General features: G+C 35.7%; 1 protein-coding gene across 1 annotated transcript; it reads left to right on the top strand.

The window, feature by feature from the left end:
• The first annotated feature begins 476 nt into the window (after positions 1-476).
• gypc (glycophorin C (Gerbich blood group)) lies at positions 477-22,249 on the top strand. Its single transcript, XM_059500007.1, has 3 exons — positions 477-812; positions 15,283-15,312; positions 21,386-22,249. Exons 1-3 carry the CDS (start codon positions 743-745, stop codon positions 21,580-21,582), a joined length of 297 nt encoding a protein of 98 aa, XP_059355990.1. The 5' UTR covers positions 477-742; the 3' UTR covers positions 21,583-22,249.
• Positions 22,250-22,615: the final 366 nt, after the last annotated feature.

Raw genomic sequence — 22,615 nt, 5'->3', positions numbered from 1 at the left:
GACTGCACACTGTGTGGGGGCGGTGAGCCAGTATCCACCACTGACACCTGTAAGACGGTTGAATCCTCTTTAAAAAGCACAGATTAACTCAACAGTGAGGTACATGTAAAATAATAATTGCAGCTTTAGAATTAGCCTCTGATTTGTCCCTTCAAATTATCAACCCCGCTGTGTTGTGTCACAAACAGAGCCTTTTTCCAGCAATTTAAAGGAACTTTATAACATATATTCATAAAATAGCTAGAAAGCCACACAAGCCTCAGATGAACATTGCTGGCTAGAGATGTGGCATCTTGCTGCCTTTTTGTCACATTCTCTTTATGCAGTCTAAATGGGAAAAACATTGTGTTTGGGAGTCAGGTTTTGTTTACATTATAGAGATCTTTGACCTATCGGTATCAGCCAAGGTAAAAAACTTAATAAACAAACATGCTTAACAATTTCTTAATGATATCTAAACATGTAGTGCAGCTAATGTAAATAATGGATAACATTAGAAAACCAAGTGCAAATATTATTCAGTATTCACATTGGGATTTGGATGAAGTAATCTGTTATGTGCTTTATCTTGGAAGATAAACAGCACCCTCCTGCTATTTCCTCGCTCTGTTTCCCTGAGAGCACATTGGAGTGAAGCAATTGTTCTCTCTTTCTTTCTACAGACATCTCATCATCCCTGAGAAGACTGTCCCACAGCTGTCCCCCTCAATCTCACTGCCAAATATTCCTTCACACATCTGTGATGGCCAACTCCACAGAACGTAGCGTAACCCCCACTGAAAGCAATTCTGACACATCACCCACATCTATTCGTAAGTATTTTGTAGTTCTGTGCACTAAACTGAATGAGTGTCAGCACAAGCTGCGACGACAAAGTGCAGTGTTATCAAATGGTTGTGTTTGGATGTGGATTGGTGACATTTAGAAGAGCAGACTGCTCTGAATTAATATGTGTGGAATCAGATGTGTACTTTATGTGTGTGTGATATTTTTGTAAGGTATGATATATGATTGTAGTTAACATTATTCACTGCTATGTGTATATATATATATATATATATATATATATATATATATATATATATATATATATATATATATTTGAAAACAACTGTCTTCTATTTCTATTTTAATATATTTAAAACTTTCTTTACTTCAGTTTTCAGTGCCACATGATCCTTCAGAAATCATTCTAATATGCTGATTTGGTGCTCATGAAAGATTTAGTATTATCAGTGTAGAAAAGAGTTGTGCAGTTTAATATTTTTGTCAAACTGTAAAACGTTTTTAAAGATTCTGAATAGAAAGTCTGAAAAAAAAATGGAGATCTATGATGACCTTCTGTCCTTAATGTCTGACTTTTGGTCAATTTAATGCATTGCTGAATGAAAGATTGTCATGATTTCGTAAAAAAGAAAAGAAAAATGAAACATCAAACCATTTTGTGGACCTTTTGTTGTTCGCTAACTGCTGCGTTGTACTAGCTTTGGAACTGCTGGTGTACCAGACAGAGGGTGACGGTGGTGAGGTACAGCTCTGAATATGAGATATGGAATATGTTTACTAGATCAGGAACAACCAGCTGTGTAAACATAGCCGACAGCATAACAAGCCCATAAGAGTCAAAATACAGCAAAGCTCTTAATAATCAACAGAAATCAGTATTATTACAGTTTGAGAATAATTCTCCATGAATGAATTGTACCAGCTGATAACGTCCTTTGTTTACACATGTTGTTTACACATGTTATTTACATTGTTTTAGCACTGGAGATAATTATGCAAATTAGAAAGCAATGAAAACACGCCCCCCAAAAATAGTGCTGAGTTTACTGTGCATGGTGAAATTTCTGAAACAGACCGATTCTGGGTTGTGGGGGCTGCTAAAGGCTACTGTGATCTGGCAAGTTTTGGGAATAAGCTTTTGAGGCTAATTTACATGGAAAGGACGTGTGTTAGTGTCTAGAAATACTTGATGCTAAAAAAGGGATGAGATAAAACATGCAAAAAGCCAAATTCCAAATTTAAATGTAACATCCCTTTTAATAAATGAGTTTGAATTTGAATTGCATTGTCCACACCCACAGGATGTTAAATGACAGGAAGAAAAAAAAACTATGTTTTTGAAACTATGGCATTTTCATAATTGAGGTTAAATAATTATGCCTGTTTATTACCTGTTAAAACAATTAAATAACCTTCAGAACAGATTAAAGTGTATTAGAAAATGCTATAGTCCATTAAAAGTTACATAATGGTAACCTTATACTTACATTTTAACATATTAAATAATATTTAATGTAATTATGTCTAATAATACACAGCAAACTAAATTAAGGACCTGAAATCTTTACATTAAATGAACAACTTCCAGACCAAGGCGCCAAGATTTGGGGCTGGCATTTCCTGGCATTAATTATACCCCATTAATCTTTACAAATTTCTGTTGGTGGCATTTCAAAAATTTTATATTCATGCATTCTGATGTTTTTTAGAAATACCCAGTACATTGTGGTATTTTAATAGATATTTTATACTGTAGAAAGTTGTAAAGCACTTGAAATTCACTTTCACTCTGCATCTTTCTTTCGTTTGATTTGCTGTCTCTTAAAATAATGAAAACTGAGACTCAAAAGAGCATTAAAAAAAACATAATGGAAGAAATACCGATTTTTTTCTTCTATTTATTGTACTCCAACATGTGACTTTTAGAAATGGATTCATGAAATCTTCATGGAAAATCACTATCCCTATACTTTTCTGTAATTCTAAAAAGATGCTGTCTGCATTGTGAAGTCACGGCACAGATCTGTGATCAGTTTCAAGTTTGTATTTTAGATCACAGGCTTAGGATCAGTTTTCAAAGAAGCCAGCAGGTCATCACCTGTTGTGTGTTGGCATAGTGGTGAGTTTAAATAAGCATTAAAAAGGGGGCATAAGCTGTGCCTGTGGAGACGGATGAGGGTAGTACAATGCTATCTGATGACTCAATGTGACAGGTTAGGTTTTTACATTTATTTAGAGATAAATAAAATAGATCTCAAACAAGTAAGAAGATGGATCAAACATTAGAGGTAGAAGCTAGGAGAAGAGAGAAAACAAATAAGAGAAACAGGACAAGACTTTGCTTTGTTCTTGGTGGAGGATGAAACAAAGTTAGAACCAGAGGGGTTGTAGATGTTTCTTAGCTACAGGACAAACACTGAGTGTGTGTATGTATGTGTTCCTCACAGCAACAAAACAGCAAGCCAAAATGTTGATTTATCTTCTGCTCTGAAAGTCCTCACATCCAAGTCCCCCAGTATGTGATGGAAAACAAAACGCTTGTTGGTCTGTATCCTGCTGCAGGCCAACAGCTGCATGCACATTCACCTTGCATTGACACTTACGCCATGACATTGTTTTAAATTGGGAACTGTTAAATGAAGGGCAGTCTGCACATCTGTGTTTGTAGCTGTAATGGACCAAAGAGGTTACTAAACTAGTAATGTTTTATCTTACCTCATGCCAAGTTCAAGGATGGTTATGTTTTACAAACTTTCAAAAATAATGATGAAAATAATAATTCAATATTTTAATAATATTAATTTGAGTTATTGCTTTTATAAACACTGAAACTTTGTAACTATTTGAAAAATATATATATATTTTTTACATCATTATTACAGAAATTATCTATTTAAAATACTTTAACAAAACAAAAAACACTGATAACACTTATAAAAAATACTGAAATATGAAATCTCTAACTGCACTACAAAACTAAGGTATTGGCTATAAGATGTATTTTGTATGTATGTCTTTGTATTATAAATGACAATTTTGCTAAACACCATCTAAAATCTGCTTATACCATTTACTCTCTGAATAAAAAGAAATGAGAAAAAAAGTTAAAATCTTTTATTTTTGTTTAAATAAAACACTGATGCAATGCAGTAAGTTAATTATTCAGCTTTCTTCAGTTTTATTATAAGTCTTTAGAACCAGCATGATATCATTAGAAATAAAATCCAGCTTTAAAACAGTTTATCTCCCTCTATGTGTATGTCCGTCCACAGGAATGTTGGAGAATCAACAGCAGGCTCTTTATATTATTACTGACGGAAACAGGCACTGTTCTGAACCAGCTGTCCAAAATCAACCTCAGTGGGCCTGCAGTCACTTGACTGGCTCATGAGAGCACATGCCCATTAGTAACTCATTGAAAAGGCCTTTTCTCTCAGAGAATCACTGACTTTCAGCTTGAATGAGGGAATCTGAGAGTGTGGTGAAGAGCAGAGAGGGAGAGGTATTCTTTCGAGGCGAGATGCGTGACATATGGCTGGGTGAGATAGGAACGGTTACCACTTGAGCTTCAAATCCCAGGCAGATGTGACCTCAGGCCATGAAGGAAAGAGAGAGATGGAGAGAAACACCAGATTGTTTGAGGAAATCAGTTGCAGAAAAGCAGAGAAAGAGGGATTGTGAAGCGCTCTTTAACTGAGACTCCCACAGGACTGTGTGTGTGTGTGTGTGTGTGTGTGTGTGTGTGTGTGTGTGTGTGTGTGTGTGTGTGTGTGTGTGTGTGTGTGTGTGTGTGTCATTTTCAGAATCTTATAACTAGCTGACTAGCCCCACATACAAGTGAGCTTGAACTCTGTGCTGAACTCATGATGAGCCTCACAGCAGCACCAGAAGGAAGTTAGTAGCTTTTAATAGACTTACGGTTTCTGTTTAGAGATTGTATTTGGGGACAGATGCAATGACCCATATGGTCATCCATTAATATGTTTTAAATTTGACCAAAAAAAAATAAAAAATTTTCAAGATGTGTTGGAACTGACAGAATTTTTTGGAGAGGATATAGGTGTCATGAGCAGACAAGGAAATTCGATTGAGGAAAACAACATTTTTTAACATCCCTCAAAGCATAAGCCTAATAAAACTTTACCTTAAAGTTAACATGACATAAAAATTAATGCAATATATTTTCTAAATTCAGTTGTTGTGAACGATTCATCTTTAAATTTTATTTTATTTATAAATTTTACCTTTTGGCAAAACACCAATAAGTACATATCACTGCAGTTTCCAAAAGCAATGAACACTAGAAGCTGTAAAACAGAGAGCACTAATTGTTTTCTTACACAGTTATGATTACAGCTACATAAGTTTCATTTTCTGGACATAACAGGCTTTTACGTCACATTCGCTTGTTTCATACTATCTGGTAGGTAAAGGTGTAGTGCAAATAGTACATTATTTTAAAACGTATTACAGTTATAGCACCACTCATCTGACATTTCAAGTCAGAAAAGTGGTGACATATAAAACCAACACCACATAAAATTTACAATATGTATGTGCATCAGTTTCAGCGGGAAAAAAATTAACACTCTTTCCGTGCCACTCAGTGGACATTACACTTCGAATATGTCACAAAATGTACACAGCACTACATATTATTTTGCATATTGCTAAAAAGTTACCACAAGTACGTTTTCATCATGAGTTCAGGTTTGATCCAGTCCATGCCATACATCTTTTTCAAAAATTCACTTCAATGTACAACACAATATGAAAAAAAAAAAATATGTCACTTTTTCCATTTCATTGCAACTTTAACACTAAGGTCACATAAGCAGCATGTATTAATAACATTACCCTTCTTAAAATTTGTGGTGCGCCCCCTAGGGGTTTGTTTAGAGCGACATGAATTTGAGTAAATGATGGGGAAACTTTTCCTTTCACATTGCTACACAGAAAGTATACAAATGACATAAATATAAATAAAATAACATAAACGGTGTAGATCTACCTACAACATTTCAAAAGAATAGTTCACTTCCAGAATAAAAATGTGATAATTTACTCACCCTCATGTCATCCAACATGTCTTTCTTTCTTCAGTCGAAACGAAATTAAGGTTTTTGAGGAAAACATTGCAGAATTTTTCTCGATATAGTGGAATTCAGTGCTGGCCAATGGGTTAAAGGTCCAAACTGCAGTTTTAATGCAGCTTTAAAAGGCTCTACACGATCCCGTAAGTGTCTTATCCAGTGAAACAACAATAACAGCCAATTTTGAAGTTTAAGGAGAAAATTACATGGAGTTCTTCACCCTACCCTACAGATGAAGAACTAACCACTCGTGACCTTTCCAACGCCATTATGTTACGTCATGGACGCACATCAAAGAATTAGGGCAAGATGAGCATTTGTGGATAAAAAGGATATAAATGTGTATTTTTTTTTTAGAAAATGATGGACCATTTCACTTATTCTTCGTCTGGGATTGTGTAGAGCCCTTTGAAGCTGCACTGAAACTGACCAGGGGGTGAATAAATTATCAGGATTTTTTTTTTTTTTTTAATTCTGGAAGTGAACTAATCTTTTAATTCACGTTCACATATGGAAACTGAAAGAACTTATTTTTTAGGTTAATAAAAAGTTTCTCATCATATCATATATTTAAATCTGTACAAAAATGTGAATAATTAAGCCTGTATATTGTTCATTTTTCTTCATCTTCTTCTCTGTCTTATACCCAAATAGGCATATCAAAATATACTCTATTAACCATGAGCTGGACACGTTTAGTGTACATGCACAATCTAGTGGACCTTTGGATTTTGAGGGTTCAGATCACTCGAAAATCATCTGAAAATGACATCATGTGGATGGTCTGTAAGCTGACCGAGAACAAAATGTGTTTGCTTGTTTTTTTTTCAAACAAAGGGTTTCATTATTGCATATAAGAGGAGGAGAGGTACAAAAGTTATTTTGTTGCAGCTACGCTGCTGCTTCACATCCGCTCTGCTGATGCTTGTGGTGTTAAACGGCTAATCCTTTACCTGCAGGACAGGCGGATGAAGATGGTAATGTCATGTCTGTACTTATAAACTTGCAATGGAAAGTCTGAAAACTTTAAAACCCTTTCTGTACACTCAGGTTTAGGTCCCTTCGGATATTTCCACATTCCTCTTATCTTCATAGACGTGCACTCTGTCGCCTCCAGTCCTCTTTCTCAATTTGATTTTTCCTCCCCCTCAGCACCACAATCTGATTTCTGGGCCACTGAATAACTGTATCTGTGGCCAAGTGACCTCGGGGTCATTTGCAATTTCCTTCTCTTACATATTTTCCTGCAATTCTCAATCTATTTCTCACACTTTCGCCGCTCGCAAAGATTAGATGTTCTAGTCCCAAAGATGATAGACTGACCTTCTCAAGGGCAAGTGCCATCTATAGAAATGAATATCATAATAATAATTATGCTGCTTTGATTATGGCACATGGCATTGTGAGGCATATCCAGATGATGAATGAAGCCATCTAGGCAGCAGAGGCCATTCGGAGCCATTGTGTCGCCGCTCAAAGGAATATGGTGGATTCGCTCTTTGAAGTGCATACGGCTTCTCAAGGGTGATTCACACCAGCTTATGTAAGGGTTAAAAAAAGGCAATAGTTTTTGGACGCTGACAAAGCCAAGTGACCTGTTATGACCGGAGTCAAAATACAGAAAAACTGCAACTGACATTTCTCATCTCTAGATGTCAATGTACAATATAAGTGACTGTTACTGGCCACTTACTGACGAGTCTGTGTAAAGATTATGAATAGGAAGTGAGGGTGTTATAAAAGTAAAGAGAGATGTGTGGCTGTGTAATGGTGTGGAAGAGTGAGCTGCTTGTGTTTTTAGTTGGACAGCTGTTGGGGTGGATCCACTTTCAAACCAGCACTCTTTCATAAAGCTAGTGAACACTGTACCACCAAACACTAAAACCAAACTGTTTTTGTGTTTTGATGGTTTGGTTTGTTAGCACTTAATTGTAGCTGTCATTACAGGATATGCTATTAGGGGTAACACTTTATTTTAAGATGTGCTTGTTACACGTTACATGTAGCCTACTTACTATTATAACAAAAATAAATGATGCATAATTACATGCAAGTAACCTCAAACCAAACCCTAATCCTAACCCTAAACGTACAGTTAGTACATGTGGTTAAATAATATTATTCAGTACTTGTAAAACAAGGACACCTTAAAATGAAGTGTAAGCCTATTTAGTTTTATTTGAAAAAAAAAACCTTAGACTTCAAAACTGTGCCATCACAGGAATCAATTACATTTTATAATGTATTTTTAAATTGAAATAATATTTAAAATATTTCCGTTTTTACTGTATTTTAATCAAATCAAAGCTGCCCTGATGAGCTAAAGAGACTTAAAAAAAGCATAAATTTTACAGAGCCCAAATGTTTTTAGCTTGAGCGAGATGAAGCAGGATGAAAACAGCAGGATGATTTTCTGCTTAATGACACTATAAACTAGGTCATGGCTCAGAAAATGAGGGCATAATTCAGTGTTTTTACACTTGTAGCAAAATGTTCTACCATTTGGCAGTTTTTTTGTGCCAGTTTGAATTTGCCTATGAGAAAATGCTCCACTATTAATATTGTGTCATATTCAACTGGCTTTCAGATATCACTCTCCTGCTGTGTTCATCCTGTTGGTCATTTCAATATCCTTATGAGATTCTTTATTCAGTGGAAAGCACATCAAGCTTTTTGCAGCTATTTTTTGCAATGAACAATGAAACCTTTAGGTCATTATTCTCTGAAAATCTTTCCCTTTAATGGTAGCTCTCAAATCTTGTTCATACTCATTGAAGCATTTGAAAGTGGCTGCATGACAGGTTTGATGTCAGCAGTGTCAATGGCTCTTGTGTGTCTTGTGTCTGATTATGACACGTTTGAATAAATTTGCGAACTGCAGTGGAGATTTTCAGTGAAGAACTTTTCCTAACCCAAATCATATTGCTTCAGAAGACTTGGAATATGTTTGAATGTGCCACATAGACAACTTTGATATTCGTTTTTTTGTTGTTGTTTTTTATATACTAAAGCCTGTTCACACCAAGGACTATAATAATCATATCTGTGTAGTTTTAATAGTCATTCCAGTACTATAAGATTAGGGGAGTCCCACAACCACTGTAACAATATTTATGGAATCAGTTAAAAAAAAAATCCAGCTGATGTCCGATAAAACTTTGACAGCCATAATAAGAATAATCAGAATAACTTTAAAGAGCTTGAGCATTTAAAGCAGATGACAAAAGTGCAGTACACATTTATAATTACAGAGCAATGGATGGGTTCTAATAAAGTCATCATTATTGTTATCTTTATAGTCATTGTTCTTGGTGTGAACAGGTCTTATGCAATATGGTTAAGGAGTGGGGTTAACAGGGTTAAAAATAACAATGTTATATATTTGTATTATAACGTTTGCTGTTATATAATCCTCAACAGAATTAAAATTTCAGTAGATTTATGTTGAGGTTGGGCAGGATGAAATTTTCTACAGCGTCGGTTCCCTTATGAGACTGCCCAGCTCAATAACAGAAATCTGTCCTTCTCTCCCCTCCTCAGTGTAACAGCACAAGCTTTCAGCACGCTTTCCACCCTCTCTCCTCCTCCAAGACATGCTGAAATCTCACTCCATTAGTCACATCTATTACTCCTGTTTCCTTCCCTGTCTTCTGTACTCGGCTCATTTTTCATTTAGGAATGGAAGGAGACTAGCATGTGGTTTCCTCATTCTGTCTCCTCCATCTCAGCCCAGTACGGTTATGAATTTAGGGTTATAATCACCATTGAGCTCTTGAGTAATATATGCTTGCACCTGTGCTGTCCCGGTGGCTGCCCTGTCTGTGCTCAGTGAGCTGTATGTGTGTTGCATGATGCAAATCGATGCAATAGCTTGATGTGATTAACCTTCTTATGCTACTTCAGCTCTGGTCTACTGACTCAATGAATAACTCACTTACTTCTAACCCAGAATTAAATTAGTTAATGTACTATACATGAACATAAGCGGCCAGTTGCCTAAACATACATGTGGTAATCAGTCTTACTTTTGGATTCAGATTAGATCGATCTACATTTTCATGTGACTGACTTCAAAAAGTTAGGACCAAAATAAAAAATTAGATGATTTACTTTTAACACTAGTCTAAGCAGTTTATGCATCTGACCACAGGTGTAATATTACTGCACAACTTTCAATTTTCAATAATGAATAATAATTTCAGCTGAATAATTTTAAAAAAGTAGATTTTCTTCTAATTTGCATTAGAGAAAATAGTAAGAAAAATTGTAAGAAAAAATATTTTGCTTGTTTTCTTGTAGAAACGTTTTAAAAATAAGATACATTTACTTTGAAGAATGAATTTATCTAGAATTTTTAATTAAAAAATCTTGCAATAAGGCATAATAAAAAAAATATTATGTCTACAAACATCTCTCTTATGCAATTTTGCTTCTTTTGTTTCTCAAGCAAGTATATGTACAAAATGTTCTTTTTTTGTGTGTTTTCTTTTGTTATGCCGTCTTGTCTTGTCTTGTCTTCTTTTCTTTTTTGTTTTTTGTTTTGTCAGGCACCCAACATGTTAAGTCACTGCCAAGTAATGTTTAAAAATGTGTTTCTCTATATATATGGCTTCACATTTAAAGTAGTTAGGCACATTTTTGGGGGCAAAAAAACAACAACTTATTTTAATTAGAATCCATGCAATCAGGAATTTTGCATGATGGTGGACATTTTCCCTATGCAGATTTTGCAGTGGGTTAAAGTTGATTATGCAAACAGAAAACTGCTTGGTTTAAAGTGCCTTCTGTGTGAGCTGTGCTTTATACATCACTACGTACATTGACAGCAGACAACAGACCTTTTGCAAATGTGACTGCACCTTAAAGGTGTAAAAAAGTGTAAGACAGTGATTTCTGGTTCGAGAGGACAATTCTTCATTACATGGGAAGGCTGATGAGCATCCTTTGGCCTTGACACAAGCTTCCTCAATCATCAATTTTCTGATATGATCTTACAGGGCAGTCACAATACCGACAATACAGTGTAGAAATACAGTGACTGGTCCTCTCAAGTCTGATAGAAATGACTATCGTAAAACCTGTTTAAGAGGAGGATTTAAAGGTCTGAATAGCCTTGGTGGCACGTAGAAATCTGAGAAGAGCTCCTGACCAGTAAATGAGAGATTTATTGATGGGCTTACATGCTTTCACTCAAGGCTGTTTTGAGGCCTTTTTGATGTGGATCTGTGCATTGCAGTAAATAACGTGATGATCAATATTTCCTTTTTACAATCTCAAGTCTGATAAGGGTTTAGAAGTCAGTCTGAGCTTGATACATAAAACATATTACTGTGAAGAGAGTAGGTCAGTTGTACTTTAAACCTTCAAACTTTTTAATTCCATAGTGTTTTGAAAAGGCATTAATGAGGAGATCATGGGATCACGACATATAGGCACCAAAATATGATTTATCCCAAAATATAAAGACAATTACATTTCTTATTTATCATGTAGCCTATACAGATTTATTACTGTAAAGATGTACTGTTTATTTATATATATATATATATATATATATATGTGTGTGTGTGTGTGTGTGTGTGTGTGTGTGTGTGTGTGTGTGTATATATATGACACTTGCCATGCTTTCATCTTTAAATATCTTTTTTTTTTTTTTTTTTTTTTTTTTTTTTTTTTACTTTTGACTAAACTTTTACAAGGTCTCACCAACATTCCCATCGGACTCTGTTGAACAACCTTGCACTAAAGGACTGTGGGAATGAATTCTTATTCTTACCTCCTCTGAAGAGCAGAAAATATGTAAAACAGTGTGAAATCCATTAGGAATTTTTGGAGGATTTGACATAGACTTTCGACTATGTGGTGGCCTTATTCTTCCTCACTGTGACTGCTGCACCATGGAGATGTATGTATCTAATTAAAATATGTTGATTAACTAGGACTGAGCATTTGTATGGTTTGTTAGAGGTTCATTATAAGCAGAGGCTTCTCTGCAGCTCCCTCAGGTTATCATCTATTGTCAATGTCCTTACTGGCAATGGGCTATTTAAAGGGATGCTGCTTAGCTTTGAATGAAGGCTTCTTCACATTGTAGGATTTGGACCTGCATTTTAAAACCAGCTGGTTTAAAGCTGAAGTGTGTAATTTGTTCAATTTTTAAATATATTTATATATAATACATTATAACATTCAGTGGAAACTAAAAGAGATCCACTGGGTTGATTTTCACTGAAAACAAACTTCTCTGTGATATCTTTTGGTATGTACAGTATGTGTATGTATATCAGAGATTGCCTAAGTGAGGTGGACTTTCAGTTTTCAAGTTCACCTGTGCATTTTTAAGCTGCTCTTTTAAAAGGATGATGAATAATAAACAACAGCCAATCATCTGAGAAGTGTGAGAGAGAGAGAAAGAGAATGAGAGGAAAGGAATGTCTAAGAGCGAGTTTAGCGAGGCGTTTAGTGGCTGTTTTCACTGTTAGTTTGGCACAGGCAGTTGGCCACAGTCGAGTGCTTTCCTGACAGACATCGGAGCTGTTAATTCTCTACATGAAACATGAAGGCCTGCCCTGAAACTTCATCACCTCAGAGATGAGACAAGGACCTCTATTCCTGCAGTTTTGAAAATGTACTATAGAGCCTGCCTAGGGAGGTGATGGGCTTTCTGTGGTACATTTAATGAAACCAAAGAGAGCAGCAGAATCTGCATGCAAATTTATAGATTCTGGGCTACAAGAGGAAGCAATATTTTTGGTGTCTTCTTCAAGAACCGATTAAGTTCTTTGGGAATAAATCAATTTCTAGTAGATGTCTAAAAGTAGACTATTTAGGGCTACTTATAACCTAGTCGTCCAATGTGTGTGAGGCTAACGGATGACAGCCAGATCATTGGTTGTCCCCATGAATAAAATTTTCAGATCAGAGCTAAATGCCATTGCTTTGGTAGTTCTCCAATTTGCTGAAATTTGGACAGATTTAGAGTTTGGGCACTGGGCAAAGCAACAATGAGAAATGTCCATTAATTCAAGCTGGAAAATTATCAGCTTAATGCATTTCCCACCCAAGAACTGAAGGGACTGGAATTCATTCTGGCTCCTGGTTTTGCTGCCCATCCTATCGGGAGACAATTACCAGTGCGCTTCAAAAGCCGGCTTTGGGCAAGATTAGCTCCACTTCTGGGAAGGTGATGAAAGCAAATGTCTTGCTGCTGGGTTTGCTCTGCCCTGGGTCTGTGTGGCAGAAGTGAGAGAGGGTGGAATGCCTTTGGCCCTCATCATCTTTTAGGTCCAACCCGTCGGCTTTCATGGCAGGCTGTGAAAAAAAAAGAAGCTGTTCTTCAGATCTGGCCATGCAGCACAGATGTCCTCCTCCATGTCACAGCGGCTGGTGGATTTCACTAACGAGGCTAACGAGGGGACGCCTCCAGGCGAGACAGGCTCCCTCGTGTTTGCATGGCAAATTTAGCAGAGATTTAATCCGTCCTGGGGTGCTGTGGCTCTACGCTGAGTATGACTTAGAAAGATCTTTTATAACGGGCTTAACATCAACTATATAGAGAATTTCTGCTCTAAAATAAGAAATATATCCATTATTCATCATATATTTTAGCCTGAAATTGCTGGTCTCCCTGTGCCACACATCTTCTTGTCATAGATTTAAAGCTGAAGAGTATAATTAAAAATCTACTATCTTAATTTAAAATGCAAAAAAGGCTAACAGTAAGCCATTTATGCTGTGGCGCTATCAAAACAGTGCTTCGTTTGTTTCAGCCTCCGATAGAGTAGCATCGGTCAGCCAGTGGTGAGTCTGTGGCAGGATTGTTTGAAAGCGACCATTATTTTAGCAATTTGGTTCGGTGAAGCCAGTGGTGCAGAAATTCCACACTTCAGCTTCAAGTCCTAAATAGATTTCAACAGTTTGCTTCTCTATTCACTCTATAGAAATAAAAACGTGACCTGTGAGATATGAAAACAACAGTGTCCTTCATGCCCCTTTTGAACGATTCAACTTTCCAAACTTTCCTACCAGCTAAAGCACATGTTAGCATTTTTAAAGGTGCACTAGGTCATTTTTTTGTTTGTGTTGTGGTCCCTGGTCTTGTGGTGTGCATTACAGACGCAAAGGTTTTCGATTGCCAATATTAATGTAGAAATTTGCAGTCACCCGTAATTAATTACTTTATTTATATATATTTTTTTTTTTTTTGCTTCATTAGATGTCACTACTGACTTCACTGCTCTCTAAAGAAAGCTAACAGAGGTTTTATGGACAGTTTTGAGGTTACCATGTCACACATCTGCATGATATAATGATGACAACTCAAAGTAAAATCATCATTACTTTGCAAAACAAACCAGACTCTCTTTTAGACACATTTAATTCATAGTTTTAATAAAGTTTTGATGAAAGATGCTGCAGCGAGAACCATGATGGAGCTGGAAGTACTTGATTGATTTATAAATAATTCACTGGCTGAGAGCCTCTGTGAGGTTGACATTTATTTTATTTCTTTCTTTTTCATATCACTACACCTTTTAAAGGACAACTAATTATTGAACTCATAAAGAGACATTAAAGATCACATGAGCGGTTGTTATACCTTCAAACACACCTTCATGCCCTTCACTTTACCCAAATGTGAATGTTCTGCGTCTCCTTAATTACTCCAAATATAATCAGGCTGTAAACACCATATCACAATGAGCTTTTAATCACAATGTAACAGGTTATTAGACACTAATGAGGGAGCTTAATTGTTCATGTTTGGGGGGCATCTGCTTGGTCAAGCCTGCATTATCCTTTCTGTTTAAAAATAGTTTTGGGGTCTCACTAGATCTATCTCCATTTTGAAAGCAACATGTTTGATTTGCCTGTCCTTCAGTGAAAGTCAAGTCAAGGCAGCAGATGTTGCCTTTGCAATAATTCATGATTACCTTCAATCACTTTCTTTAACGAGCTTTTTGTCCCCATGGTGACGGAAAGAATGAGTCTCGCTGCAATACAACGGGGGAGACAGCTGTCTATAAAAACAAAGCATCATGAAAGATGCATGTGTGTTTTTATAACACAGGAGGAAAGTCAACAGTATGTGTTTTGTGAGGGATTATTGAGGCAGGAAGGATCTCGTCGTAGAGTTGCATTGCTGCACTGCTGCACAAAAAAAAAATCACTTATATTCAAATATTTTCAAAACTCTAGCCATTTAGAAAGGATTGAATAGAGCTAACTTTTATAACATGTTAACTTTGATCAAATGTAGAGACATTTATGCTTAATAGGTTAATAGTAGAACTATATTACAATATGGACAAAAAATTGCAATATGAGCATTCCCATTCAAAAAATAAATTCAGTTTGACATATACAATTCTTCTTCATCAGAATATTTTCTTCTTGTCTTTAGAGGGACCATACTTTGAAGCCATAGTTGGAGGTAAGTAGCAGCTCACAGACTTTCACACATCTAACATTCCTTAATCTCACTGTGCATCTTTTACCTTAAGTCAATATTTCTACCTAATAATGGGCATTTAGGTCTGGAGACAGTTGTTTTTTTTTAAGCCTATCACCTCAGGAGGCACAGAAAGAAATGATGTGGTAGATGACAAAACAGGAACACGGACTGTCCAAAAAACTATTCTAAAGAGCGATGTAAATGGCAGCAGACAGAGGATTATATCCATTTCTAAATATCCAGTCCATTTCACAATTTTTCCAGAGCAAAACTGGGCACTGGTAAAATATCTTCTATATGATAATGACATATTAGCAATATGTTACTTATTCAAAGTCACTGGAAAAAGATGCTTTCTGCCTCCAGTGTGTAGTTACAAGAACATTTTGAGAACAGCACTTTGATGATGGTCAGAGAGGCTTGGAAGATTTCTGTACAAATGAGAGGTAATTTGTACACAAGATGTTTCCTGGCCTCAGAAGATCCCTGGCTGAGCAAAAAAAAAAAAAAAAGAAAGAGAAAGAAAGGCAAAAAAAAGTACCAGTACCACAGTGGTCTCACTTTAGCTCATTTACACATGAATAATCAGTGTGTGGGTTTGTTCTCAACACTGAAGAAATTGGAATCAGTAAACCTCAACAGGATTCTAATGATACATGCCCTCAAAACCTTTTTCAGGAGACTGGTCTGGCATATAAGGAGAAAATTTGTGTATTTTATTGTGCATAGTTTGTTAGGGCTGTGTGGTTTACTGCTGTTCTCTTCAGACAGGGCACTCTAAAGATTAGCTTTCATTGCTTAAGTCTGTCAGTTTTTCATTAGCTCAATCTACATCTGAATCTAACATTCTGTTATTGCATTTCCCCAACTTCTCACTTTAATATAATGATGTCAAACATGGTTTATGTTAAATTCCCACTTGAATATAGCTAAAGACAAGTTGAGTTGAAAATAAAAGTACAAAAACTAGTTATAGACCAGTTATAGACCATAGGCTAAGAAATCAGCCAATATTTATTTCAACATAATCGGCCAACCAGGCAAATGCAGATATTGATCAACAGAACTGGTCTTTTGCTATTTCATTATCATAGCTTTTATTAATTTTTGAAGTACTTTTAACTTTTATATTTTCTGCTTACATTTTTATTTTAATTAGAGTTTTAGTAATTTTGTTGTTTTGATGTTTGTTAGTTTTAAAAAATATATTTTTTTTTATTCTTTTTTTTTTACTTTTTTACTTTTTCCAGTTTAGTTATAGTTATTATAGTTATTATTTCTTTCCTTTTTTTGTGGTTTTAGTTATCTAATAAAAAACACAATTAAAAATTATTTCAAGTTTTTTTTTTTTTTTTTTTTTTTGAAATATTATGTAAAATGTGTATATCTTATTTAATGAAAAAAATATTATCATGAATTTGTACTATTAAGTACTTGTGACCATCAACCACCATTAGATATTGGTATCGGCATATTGGTAACAATAGCGTTTGTGATATGTTGTTGACTTACACCATAAAAAAAAAAAAAAACGAATTTCCTGATTATCTACCTTTCTTCCTGTATTAATCAACATTTACAGTTTTTTACAATCGCTATGACAGATTTTTCAATACATTTAACAAATTTCCTAAACTCTTAACACACCAACACACCTAAAACACACAATTGGCAAAACGGTTAATTTCATGCTCAAAATCACACATTGTAAACTAAACTCCAAATCTAATTTTCAAAATACAATAATACACTAACACAATACACGATGTCTACCAAAACACTGCAAACATGTTTCAAAATCAAATAATTATTCAAAACACTAACACATGTTCTCTTCCAACAGGAACATTTAGTCAATCATACAACCCGAATTCCGGAAAAGTTGGGACGTTTTTTAAATTTTAATAAAATGAAAACTAAAAGACTTTCAAATCACATGAGCCAATATTTTATTCACAATAGAACATAGATAACATAGCAAATGTTTAAACTGAGAAAGTTTAAAATTTTATGCACAAAATGAGCTCATTTCAATTTTGATTTCTGCTACAGGTCTCAAAATAGTTGGGACGGGGCATGTTTACCATGGTGTAGCATCTCCTTTTCTTTTCAAAACAGTTTGAAGACGTCTGGGCATTGAGGCTATGAGTTGCTGGAGTTTTGCTGTTGGAATTTGATCCCATTCTTGCCTTATATAGATTTCCAGCTGCTGAAGAGTTTGTGGTCGTCTTTGACGTATTTTTCGTTTAATGATGCGCCAAATGTTCTCTATAGGTGAAAGATCTGGACTGCAGGCAGGCCAGGTTAGCACCCGGACTCTTCTACGACGAAGCCATGCTGTTGTTATAGCTGCAGTATGTGGTTTTGCATTGTCCTGCTGAAATAAACAAGGCCTTCCCTGAAATAGACGTTGTTTGGAGGGAAACATATGTTGCTCTAAAACCTTTATATACCTTTCAGCATTCACAGAGCCTTCCAAAACATGCAAGTTGCCCATACCGTATGCACTTATGCACCCCCATACCATCAGAGATGCTGGCTTTTGAACTGAACGCTGATAACATGCTGGAAGGTCTCCCTCCTCTTTAGCCCGAAGGACACGGCGTCCGTGATTTCCAACAAGAATGTCAAATTTGGACTCGTCTGACCATAAAACACTATTCCACTTTGAAATAGTCCATTTTAAATGAGCCTTGGCCCACAGGACACGACGGCGCTTCTGGACCATGTTCACATATGGCTTCCTTTTTGCATGATAGAGCTTTAGTTGGCATCTGCTGATGGCACGGCGGATTGTGTTTACCGACAGTGGTTTCTGAAAGTATTCCTGGGCCCATTTACAGTTTTTTACAATCGCTATGACAGATTTTTCAATACATTTAACAAATTTCCTAAACTCTTAACACACCAACACACCTAAAACACACAATCTGCAAAACGGTTAATTTCATGCTCAAAATCACACATTGTAAACTAAACTCCAAATCTAATTTTCAAAATACAATAATACACTAACACAATACACGATGTCTACCAAAACACTGCAAACATGTTTCAAAATCAAATAATTATTCAAAACACTAACACATGTTCTCTTCCAACAGGAACATTTAGTCAATCATAACACAATGACAAAAAAAACACTATCATCAGCTGAAATTACAGAAACTGCATTATTTTATGTGACAGGTCTGCCCTTATACAATGGACAGTACAGTATATTGTATTGATCAGAGATTGTGTTTTGCACTGTAGTTTCTTTTGAAGCCTCTCTACATTTTTGTTTTGTTGGGTTTAGTAAATGCATGCATTTTGTCACAAAAAATGAATGACCATCTCAGAGTAGCTTTATAGAATGTACAGTTACAGTTCTAAAAAAAAGACAGAGACAGAATTGCTGCAGTAAAGACTTTATTTGCAAAAGGACATTACTGCAAGATATACAAACAGAAAAAGCACCGGAATAATAATTAAAAAAAAACAAAGTAAACTTCTAATCTGCCCGGTCTTCTGCATTTGGCCACATGTTCTCATCCACATCACACCTGATATCTTCTCTGGCAAGGCATCGTGGGAAGAATCTTTTTGCATGCCTTATCCACCCCTGGCAGTGTTCTGCTGTGATGTCTTGGCATGCAGCATCCATTGCATCCAGGAGGGACATTTGCTTTTGAAGCATGGAAGAAGAGTTTGGGGAAAGATATTTGATTTTGCTAGTGAGCTATAATGTTGAGCAGAACTGTAAGACTGTTTGGCCAAATGACCTTATGGTTTTGAGAATGTCATCTCGGTTTCAAGAAATGAGCCAAACCAATCGAGAAAAACTGTAAAATACAGGGAATATATTTGTGTTTCAATTCACAATATGAACAGCTGTTTACCTTGACTTTAGCCTGTTAGGTTTAGAACATGGTGTTATCTGTTCTGACATGCAGTGTTAAATCATTGGTAAATTTGGCAGTAAAAATCCATTGTTTTGGTCTTGTTTGAGCTTGTGTGTAAAAGAAGTTCAAGCATTTTAAATTTGTGTTAATTGTATGCATTTTGTGTTAAAGCAACAAGAAATGTGTTAATAGTATAGCTTACACAGGCGGATGTAGTGCTAACTGTGTTAAGAGTTTTGGAAAATTGTTAAAAGTATTGAAAAATCTGTCATAGCAATCGTAAAAAACTGTAGTAATGTCATTGACACAATCATGCCGATGAGTGATGCAGTGTCGTCTGAGAGCCCGAAGACCACGGGCATCCAATAAAGGTCTCCGGCCTTGTCCCTTACGCACAGAGATTTCTCCAGTTTCTCTGAATCTTTTGATGATGTTATGCACTGTAGATGATGAGATTTGCAAAGCCTTTGCAATTTGACGTTGAGGAACATTGTTTTTAAAGTTTTCCACAATTTTTTTACGCAGTCTTTCACAGATTGGAGAGCCTCTGCCCATCTTTACTTCTGAGAGACTCTGCTTCTCTAAGACAAAGCTTTTATAGCTAATCATGTTACAGACCTGATATCAATTAACTTAATTAATCACTAGATGTTCTCCCAGCTGAATCTTTTCAAAACTGCTTGCTTTTTTAGCCATTTGTTGCCCCCGTGCCAACTTTTTTGAGACCTGTAGCAGGCATTACATTTTAAATGAGCTAATTAAGTGGATAAAAGTGTAAAATTTCTCAGTTTAAACATTTGCTACGTTATCTATGTTCTATTGTGAATAAAATATTGGCTCATGTGATTTGAAATTCCTTTAGTTTTCATTTTATTAAAATTTAAAAAACGTCCCAACTTTTCCGGAATTCGGGTTGTAACACAATGACAAAAAAAACACTATCATCAGCTGAAATTACAGAAACTGCATTATTTTATGTGACAGGTCTGCCCTTATACAATGGACAGTACAGTATATTGTATTGATCAGAGATTGTGTTTTGCACTGTAGTTTCTTTTGAAGCCTCTCTACATTTTTGTTTTGTTGGGTTTAGTAAATGCATGCATTTTGTCACAAAAAATGAATGACCATCTCAGAGTAGCTTTATAGAATGTACAGTTACAGTTCTAAAAAAAAGACAGAGACAGAATTGCTGCAGTAAAGACTTTATTTGCAAAAGGACATTACTGCAAGATATACAAACAGAAAAAGCACCGGAATAATAATAAAAAAAAAACAAAGTAAACTTCTAATCTGCCCGGTCTTCTGCATTTGGCCACATGTTCTCATCCACATCACACCTGATATCTTCTCTGGCAAGGCATCGTGGGAAGAATCTTTTTGCATGCCTTATCCACCCCTGGCAGTGTTCTGCTGTGATGTCTTGGCATGCAGCATCCATTGCATCCAGGAGGGACATTTGCTTTTGAAGCATGGAAGAAGAGTTTGGGGAAAGATATTTGATTTTGCTAGTGAGCTATAATGTTGAGCAGAACTGTAAGACTGTTTGGCCAAATGACCTTATGGTTTTGAGAATGTCATCTCGGTTTCAAGAAATGAGCCAAACCAATCGAGAAAAACTGTAAAATACAGGGAATATATTTGTGTTTCAATTCACAATATGAACAGCTGTTTACCTTGACTTTAGCCTGTTAGGTTTAGAACATGGTGTTATCTGTTCTGACATGCAGTGTTAAATCATTGGTAAATTTGGCAGTAAAAATCCATTGTTTTGGTCTTGTTTGAGCTTGTGTGTAAAAGAAGTTCAAGCATTTTAAATTTGTGTTAATTGTATGCATTTTGTGTTAAAGCAACAAGAAATGTGTTAATAGTATAGCTTACACAGGCGGATGTAGTGCTAACTGTGTTAAGAGTTTTGGAAAATTGTTAAAAGTATTGAAAAATCTGTCATAGCAATCGTAAAAAACTGTATTGTGATAACAAACCCAGAACAAAAACCCTTTTTTTTTGTCTCAACCACTGACAAAAACACACACCTCCAGCAATGCTCCTCTGAACTCAAAACAGTGTAGTCAGTTTATTTCAGGACATTCAGTCTCACCTTATAGCTGCATCCCCCAGGTTCCCTTCTAATATAACTTCTCTTTCTCTGCGTCTGTGTGTTCTAGTTGTCATTGCTGTGGTGGTTCTGGTCCTGATCCTTCTCCTTGCCATCATTCTGCGATACCTTTACAAGCACAAGGGCACATATCATACCAATGAGGCCAAGGGCACAAAGTTCGCGGAGACAGCAGACACTGCTCTGCGTGGAGACCCTGCCCTGCAGGACGCCATGGATGAGAGCAAGAAAGAGTATTTCATATGAGACACAATAGCTGGCCCTTTATACACATCATATTATAAACTCCTACAGGCACACATGATGCCTCAATCCTGTTTGCTGGAGCGGTGAAGTAACTGTTTTCTAACAGAAACAAACGTGTGAAATGTCTTCTATATTTGAGATTGTGTATATTTATTTGTTCCACAGAAAGAAGTAATATTGAGTACAGATGAAAGAATATTCCACACTCCTTGTAAAGCTGAGTGTCTGAACAAACATCAGCTCAGGAGAATGAGATGCTATTCAGATAAAGGGAAGGAAAGTCTTTGATCTCGTTAGACAGAATGTGAATGATAGGAGATATATGAAGACATTGAAATCAACACTGTTACAAAACAAGAATGTGAAATTAATTGGTCTCATATCTATATTCGATATACTGTTTATGACATATGTAACCCTGGACTATAAAAAAGGTCTTTATGGTAATTTATTTTTTAATTGAGGTTAATACATCATCTGAAAGCTTAATAAATAAGCTTTCCATTGATGTATGGTTTTAAATATTGGACAATATTTGACCGATATACAACTATTTGAACATCTGGAATCAGAGGGTGCAAAAAAATCAAAATATTGAGAAAATTGCCTTTAAATTTGTCCAGATAAAGTTCTTTGAAATACATATTACTAATCAAAAATTAAGTGTTGATATATTTACGGTAGGAAATGTACAAAATATCTTAATGAAACATGACCTTTACTTAATATGCTTAACGACAAATAAAACAAATTATATTGCTTGCTGTTGTTTTAAAATTCTTGATTTTATTCGTATTGTGAAGTAAAAAGAACATATCAAGAAAGAAAGCAAAAGAAATAGTACACCCCAAAATGAAAAGTGTGTCATCATTTACTCAACTTCAAGTCTTTCAAAACTTTCTTATTTATAGCATATTGTCTCAGCTGCTCTTTACTATGAAGTAAAAGTAAACATAGCTGTCAAGTTAGATTTTTAGTTCAATTTAGTTGTCAAATGGCTCAGAAGACTTGGAATACAGTGAGTGAGTCATAT

This window comes from Carassius carassius, chromosome 19 (assembly GCF_963082965.1).
Source record: "Carassius carassius chromosome 19, fCarCar2.1, whole genome shotgun sequence".
Classification (NCBI taxonomy): domain Eukaryota; kingdom Metazoa; phylum Chordata; class Actinopteri; order Cypriniformes; family Cyprinidae; genus Carassius; species Carassius carassius.
Note: the sequence above shows the minus strand (reverse complement) of the source record. Positions and strands in the feature narration are given on the sequence as shown.